Here is a 7,895-nt window from a genome sequence, read left to right as displayed (position 1 = left end):
AGCTGACACAGGTTGGATGATCATCCAAATTTAATTAGATGGATGCCTGAACATGTTAATGAGTCCGGTCCCCCTCACAGTGAGGTTTGTTGAGCCATGCAAGGTAAACGCAGCTGGAAAAGATAAATGCAATGCTGCTAATTGGAGGGCTGTGGTGGACTAGTGCTCAAAACAAACACTTTATATACTGTCATCATCTCAACCAATGATGTGACATCCAAGACGAGGCTGGGTCAAACACCCACAGGCCAAGTGCATACTGGAAGCCACATATACATCAAAAATTGCAATTTTGCATTTCAATGTCAAAACACCCTAACAATAAACTCACTAAAGATTCTGTAGTCTCTAATAACTTATTGTATTTAAGTGTGGGGACACACATACTGTATGAAACAATCACAAAACCAATCCTCCTACTCCAAAAAAGACTAATACAAATCTAGGGATGCTCCGAATATTCGGTAACCGAATATATTCGGCCGAATATTGCAAAAAAAGCAACAATCGGCCTTCGGTGGAATGAGCGAAAAGCAAGGCCACTGAGAGGGCCGAGTGAGGGGACCGTTCCTGTAGGAACGCGCCTTTTTAATTAATCATTTAAAAACCAAACACCCTGAACAGCATGCTGAGTACGAGAGGGAGAGACGGCTGCAGCAGTTAAAACGAAAGTTCCTCGTCCCAGCATGTCGCCCACTCCGTCCGTGGCGACAGCTTTTAAAACAGTGTTTCCCAACCTTGGGGTCGGGACCCCACGTGGGGTCGCCTGAAATTCAAATGAGATCGCCTGAAATGTCTAGCAGCCTAATTGATGAATTAAAAAAAATCTGACCAAGAAAGGTTAGGAACCACTGTTTTAAAAGACACTTGGTTTTTTTTGGAATGTACTTGCATAGATCTTTCAGCACTCATAATGGGTCGATATAGGCCTAAATTAAAAACTTTATATAACTTGTTGTGCTTTTTTGATTAGCAACGGCAACTGGAATATTCAAAAACTGTCAGAATAGTCAATAAACATTTACTTTCTTTGAAAATTAAGTTTAAAAAAATATTTTATTTAAAAACTTTATAACCACTTTCGGTATTCGGTATTATTCGGTTATTCGGCCAAGCGTTTTGATTTTATTCGGTATTCGGCTTCGGCCAAAAAATGCCATTAGGTGCACCCCTATACAAATCATAAAAAAGCAGACTATAAGCAACCAACCAACCAATTATTGATAAAACTCAAATTCAAGGCACTGGTGGGCTTCAATACTGCACAGCATGTTCAAAAACAACGTTATGCTGCCAGACTGTATTCAGAAAATGTTAAAAGAAAAAAAAAAAAAAACCTGTCAACTTGTGGAGCAATCTGGAAAATGAATTTGAAAAATGCAGCTCAATATCTACAAATAAATGAATAAATAAAAGTAGGTATAAATGAACTGTGGTACCTTCTATGCTAGGGAGCCTTTTTGACCCTGTTTGTTTATTGATAAAAATGAAACAGAAGATTGCAAGTGTCACATAGCCTGTTTTGTGATAGGGTTGGCGGAATAAGCTGCTTCAGCCTACACCTTTTCAGTCTGACAGTCTATTTATTTATTTATTTGTTTAGTTTGATTTGTTTATTTCTGTTTTGTAACCTTTTCTTGGATCTTAGTTGCTGTACTGTATGTTGAGTTGTAATTTCACAAAGCACAATGAGATGCTATGTCAAACCAAAGGCCGAGCTAAACTAAACTAAACATATACCCACAACACTTGAGGTTTGTGAGTGTTTAGACGTACACTAACAAGAGCGGGGACGAGCGAGCGAAGACACATGAGACACATGAGACACGACAGCGTGGGCTGAGAACCAAACCGAGACACGTATGAGTAAAAACATCGATTAGACCAGGAGCGTATACAAGAGACAGGGTGCAATTAAATAGACAGGGCCGAGTATAAAGTCAAAACAGATTCAAGAAATGTACGTATAGGTCGGGACCACGGCAACCACTGGACGAAGAACATCCACGTCACAGGGACAACTCTGAGTCAAAACACCCACAGGGTCAAACGTCCACAAATTAGAGGTTAGTCAGAACCCAACCACCCACAAGACCAAGAGACACACCAGAGTCAAAATGTCTACAGGGCGAAGACAAGGCTGAATCGAAACCCGGAAGTCCAACTGAATATGTACCTAAGGCTCGTCTCAGTTTTGTGTGTGTGTGTGTGTGTTCATGTTTTTCCCCCTGCACATTTTCTTCAGAGGGTTTAGAACAAAGTGTTTAGACTTCCCATGGCCCCAATCAGGATCAGAGGACTCACAAGACCAAAACAAGTCAGAGTAAACACCCACAACAACAGCAGAGGTGGACAAAGTACACAACTTCATCACTTGAGTAAAAGTACCGGTAATCCTCGTCATATATTACTCCAATAAAGTAGCTTAGTCAAAAATATAACTTAAGTGAAACTACTAAAAGAAAAAAAATCAGTATTCAAAGTGCTTAAAACATCATTTCAGTATTCACTGTAATCATCATTTCCATCATAGTAAGTACATTCAAGAAGATACTGATGCAGATTCTGCTCCATCATGTTTCTTTATGAACAAAATCTCTATGTTGGCTGAGACAAATTTGAAACCATGTCTTATCACTCATTTCAATTGGTGTGCGGCAAGGCCCTTTGAACTCTGCAGCCTTTTCTTTGTTTCACTTCCTGTATCTTTGTCAGCAGCCAACATATAACAAAAGAAATTAAAAGAAAAAAGTCAAGTCTGTGAAAATCTCTATTCATATTCTCTGTGAAGCCATTGTTCAAACAACACCGCGATCGCACATGAACCGCAGAGGTTGTTTCTGTACTTGCTCAAGCACGGAGGAGCATGATGTCCTACAGCTACGGCAATACGGCAAACCATACCATACGCCAATCAGCTGGAACAGTTCGTTTTCTTTGGTATCAGAAATTAGCAAAAAAAGAGAGAAAAATCATCAGCTGACATAAGAGCAATTAGTGAGTAAAGAGAGCACCAATAGAAACGTACGGGAGTAAAAAGTACAATATTTGTCCTATAAATATAGTGAAGTGAAAGTAATAAGTATAACCCCAAAACATTACTCAAGTAAAGTACACATACTCAGAAATGTATTTACAGTATTCAAGTAAATTTACTTTGTTACTGTCCACCAGAACAAGAGCGAGTGTCCAGGACACGAACTTTCAGTAGCACGGTCAGTAAAAAAGAAAGTCTGAAAGCGACATAACACGTTCGCGACCGGCGCAACGCTACTTTCAGTAGCCAGTTCAGTAAACCACACATTTGTGAAGGTGTCGTTATGTCGCTTACGAACTTTCAGTAGCACATTCAGTAAACCACATGTTCATGAGCGTGTCGTTTACTGAATGTGCTACCGAAAGTAGCGTTGTGCCGTTCGCTAACGTGTCGTTATGCCGCTCATAAATAGAGTATGGAACGCTGTTAGCGTTTTTAGCACTTCTGTTCCCTCGTCTAAAAGTCAATACATTTTCTGAATGGGATTTTGGTAAAATACCTCAAATTAGGTCTGTGGTTAACAAAAGCTTAAGACTTTTAGGTTTTGTTCTACGACATAAAACAAGTCAGTGCATATACATACCCTACTTGTGAATTTTGGAGCTTTCACGTGTCGTAAAAAGGCGGTTGCTAATAAGTTGCTCAATATGACAACAAACCTTGTCGGGGACATTAAACGTCATCACCTCCGAATAGGCCAGAGTGTTCTTATGGATGTTATTGTATGGCTCTTCAACAAGTAAAAACAGTCCTATTTCCCCATTATACAATGTTTTTAAAATAAATCAGTTGAAATCAGTGGAAAGCTTAGTGGTGGTCCTGCGACTGTGTAGTAGTCAGTTAAAGCCTAACATTATCTTTTTACTTTTGGCGATCACATTTAAGCTTTAAATACGGTAGAAAGGGTGTTCATATGTGAAGATTATCTCGCTGAATAAAACTTCTAAGTATCATGTACCTGTGTTAGCCATAGATCTTATTTTCTGACATAATCCAAAAGCAAAAATCCAATTCACTTTCTTTTCCGGGAACCAGTGTGATGCTAAACTTCCGGGTTTTGACGTCAACCCTGGCACACTCTATGTCTGTACTCGCGAGCGTATCAGTATGTTCAGTACTGCAGAGTGATTGTGAGCCTCAGGGCTGATGCATGAACTGAGTCATGAATCATTCAGCTGCGTATCAGTTCAGGGAGTCAGACTATGCACCGTGCAGTCAGGGCTGCCGCCAAGCACTGAACGATTCGGTGAGCGGACGTTTTGAACAAATTCTTTTGAATGGACTGACTCTAGTGATTCAGTAATCTCTAGAGAGCTGCTTTTCCCAACACCGCTGTGGACACACAGTTCAGACACACATCAGCCTCCTCTGCTGTGGATGTTTGTCCACTGACCTGCTGAACTAGCAACCTGTTGCAGGAAGAGCTGCGTTAATCTGATAATCTGATAGCGGAGAAGGCGACCACAGTAAAGCCACGGCCCCCTCCCCCTCTTCCTCCTCCTCCTCCTCCTCCTCCTCTTCCTCCTCCTCCTCCCCACTACGGGTGTGATCCCTCCCCCGTTACCTTGGCCAGATTGAGCTGGTCGTGCCGAAGCCTCTGTTTGTTTTTCTGCATTTTCCCAGGCATCATCTTCCCCGTCCGGAAGTCGAAACATCCCAGATCCACTGTGTTGCCAAGGTAACGGGACAACTGAGGCTTACTCCTGAACTTCTTCCCTGAGGGACTGAAGAGAGAAGGGAGTCAGACAGATATCCGGAGAAGAAGATATTTTTAGTTGTTGGACAATCAAACATGTTTTAACTGATAGCGGAAGGCCACAGCTTTCTATGACCTTTGACCCCCAAATGAGTGGATATAAGCAGGTCTTTGAAACACAGGAGCCTCACTAAAATAGCTGACTGACAACTTTACCCCTGCCTGTTGAGTTCTATGGAAGCCTGTAGGGGACTAATGGTAATGTAATTCAAAAACAATAGCATTATAATTTTCATTATAAAACGGAAAGGTGAAATCCGGCATTCTGATTGGTTGTTAACTGTGATATAATGAGCATATCACGGCTAGTATTCTAAAGCCTTATCACAGCATAGGCTATCACTCCGCGTCAGGCACGTATGACTGGTATGAATGGAAGTTGTTGTCATGTATCCATGACAACGGACTGTTGCAGTCCGTAGTAAAAGACAGTCTGTGTTTTTACGATGTTAAAAAACGGACTAAAGTAGTTGAATTCACATGTTTAAGGTTGACTTTCACCTCCGGGGAGGGTTAACAATGGTAGAGGGGACTGAGCAGTGACTTTCACCTGAAAAAAAGGAGAAGGAAAGGAATAAAAGGAAAAGACGAGCTGCAGAGCTAACTTGGAGCTAACGTCTCACTTCACAGTGAGGCTATTTTATTGGATAATATGTATTTCTGGTTGAATAAAACTACATGAAATTGATTGCGTATCCCTCTTTTATATTGCCTTTATTCGTAACTCGCGTCGGGCCGATCAACGCCCCTTAGCCGTGGTATAATGAGCATATACCACGGCCTGTCGTGATATATTGCTTAAATATCACTCCGCATCAGGCAAGTATGAATGGAAGTTTGTCATGTATCCATGACAACATACTGTCACAGCAGGTAGCAAAAGGTAGTCTGTGTTTTGAGGACGTTAACAAATAGACAAAATTAGTTGAATTCACATGTTCAAAGTTTTTTCCTAGTAGCACAGTGGCCCCTAACTTAAAGGGATAGTTCAACATTTCAGCAAATTGGCCCATTGCCAATCCCTATAGTTTCAGCAGTAGGTTCGTTACATTTAATTGTCAGTATAAGCTTTTTTTAGAACGGCGGAGCAGAGCCGCAAGCTGCTCAGAACTACGCTACGGAGGCTCATGGAATTTCTTGGTTTCTCTCATCAAAACTCAACAATCCAATGTCCTCTGGTGGACAAGTTGTGACCTGCACATTCACCACGCTATGAGATAATAACGGAACGTTACGAGATAGAGTTGTTTTTGAGGCAAATTCATGCAACTATGTGTTATTTCATAGTGTGGTGAATGTGCAGGTCACAACTTCCGTCCACGGGAGCGTTTTGGAGTTGTTGGATTGTGTATTTGATGAGGGAAACCAAGAAATGTCATTAGCCTCCGTAGCGTAGCTCTGAGCAGCTTGCGGCTCTGCTCCGCCATTCTAAAAACAGTTTGCACCGACAATTAAAGGTAAAGAACCTACTCCTAAAACTATAGGGATTATGGCAATGGGCCAATTTGCCAAAATGTTGAACTATCCCTTTAAAATCTTAGGAGCACAAGCAGAACATTTAGAGGCACACACCGTAAATCAACTTGCAAAGCAAATATTCTTATTTCCTTTTCATTCACGATTCTCACACACATTGGCCTGCCACCTGTAACGACAGATACCAGATGCTCTCAGAAGCTAAATTTGCTGGTTGCACAACGTAGATGAAAAACCCATTTAGGGGCAGACTGGAGTCTTGAATATGCAAAAGAAAATCAATGTGTCAGACCCCCCATCAAGGCCGGTCTTCAGGGACATCACTTGGCTATCACCTGTTTGTCCGTCACCACGGCAGTGACTAATTACTGGTTGTGCAATTACTGTGCTCGCTGCAGCTTTTGCTATTTCGTATTAAAGCAACATTGCGGATTCATCCTATTAACCATTTTTCTACCATTGCAATGAGTCTGGAAACATTATTTTAAGGCCGAAAAACTCCGCAATGTTACTTTAAGTAGCGCACTGAGACTTGAGAGACATCGACTCACTCATTGCTTATGCCCACCTGTAGCAGTGAACATGAACTCACACTCAAACCAGTAGAATTTCAATTCCCACTGGTCTGGTTCAGTTCTCTGAGGAGATCAGTCATGTATGACATCACATCTGACACTGGCAGCTACCGTTACTTCCTCATTCACTACTCCGTGCTTAGACACACACACACACACACCACTGGTACTGCTATACTGCTGAGTGCAAAATATATCATTACACTCCAAAACCTAAACCCATGTCTAATTTTAACATCGACTTTAAAATCAAGTTTTGAACGGCTGACAGTGGGGGGAGCCTACAGCGTGTCATCGGCTCCTCTACAACTCTTAAATTGAGACGAGTCCTCACAGAGACAGAACAAGAGCACACACAGGCACTGCCAGTGTGTGTGTGTGTGTGTGTATCATGTCTTTCATCTTGTGAAGACTATATTTGAGATGTGTGAATCTGAGCTCTGTGGTTTTGAACAGAGACATGGTTCCTGGTGAGAAGAGCATGAGTTTGTAAAACGGTGGCCAGCGGGCGCCTCAGCAGGGTGTTGCTGCTCTTCCAGTAAGTCGGCCTGCTGACTGGTTTCCTTACTGGAAGTGCTGATGAGTCACGTTACAAAGCAAACTGAAAGTAAAGTCTCGGCCTTGAATTGCTGATCTCCCTTCATGTTAAAGGTCCGGGGATTGGACCACGGCGGGCGGCACGCGTCTCTGACTCTGAGCTGATAATCTGTCGGAGTCAGAGTGTGTGAGCGCTCGCTGCAGCGACATGTTGAACGCCACGCAGCCTCTGAAAACAGGAGATGGCTCACGGTATAGTCACAGCCACATTTCCTCTTCCATTAAACGCGACGGCGATGAGTGAAGGGACAGAAAGCAGCGGGAAAGAAAAAAAAACAAAGCTTCAAAAACTTCATAAGTTGATCTGCTCTGCTTTTGCACTGCTGCTGGACATCCTGTGTTCCCACAGGGAGGCCGACTGACACACAGACACGCAAACATTACAGGGCTCTGCATCAAATCTGACGTGACCTGCACCAAGCGCATAAAGAATAAAGACTGCAACCTGAACATA

General features: G+C 42.3%; 1 protein-coding gene across 4 annotated transcripts in view; it reads right to left on the bottom strand.

Annotated features, from left to right (window-relative positions):
• mbd2 (methyl-CpG binding domain protein 2) overlaps positions 1-7,895 on the bottom strand; it is a 45,918-nt gene that overhangs the window by 35,089 nt on the left and 2,934 nt on the right. For all 4 annotated transcript variants that reach the window (XM_085794185.1, XM_085794186.1, XM_085794188.1 and 1 more), the window contains exon 2: positions 4,602-4,761. In XM_085794185.1, the coding sequence (XP_085650311.1) occupies positions 4,602-4,761 (160 nt within the window). The remainder of the gene's footprint in view (positions 1-4,601; positions 4,762-7,895) is intronic.

The sequence above is a fragment of the Trachurus japonicus genome, chromosome 12 (assembly GCF_045865225.1).
Source record: "Trachurus japonicus isolate A0001 chromosome 12, Traja_1.0".
In the NCBI taxonomy this organism is placed as follows: domain Eukaryota; kingdom Metazoa; phylum Chordata; class Actinopteri; order Carangiformes; family Carangidae; genus Trachurus; species Trachurus japonicus.
This window is presented reverse-complemented; position numbering and strand designations above follow the sequence as displayed.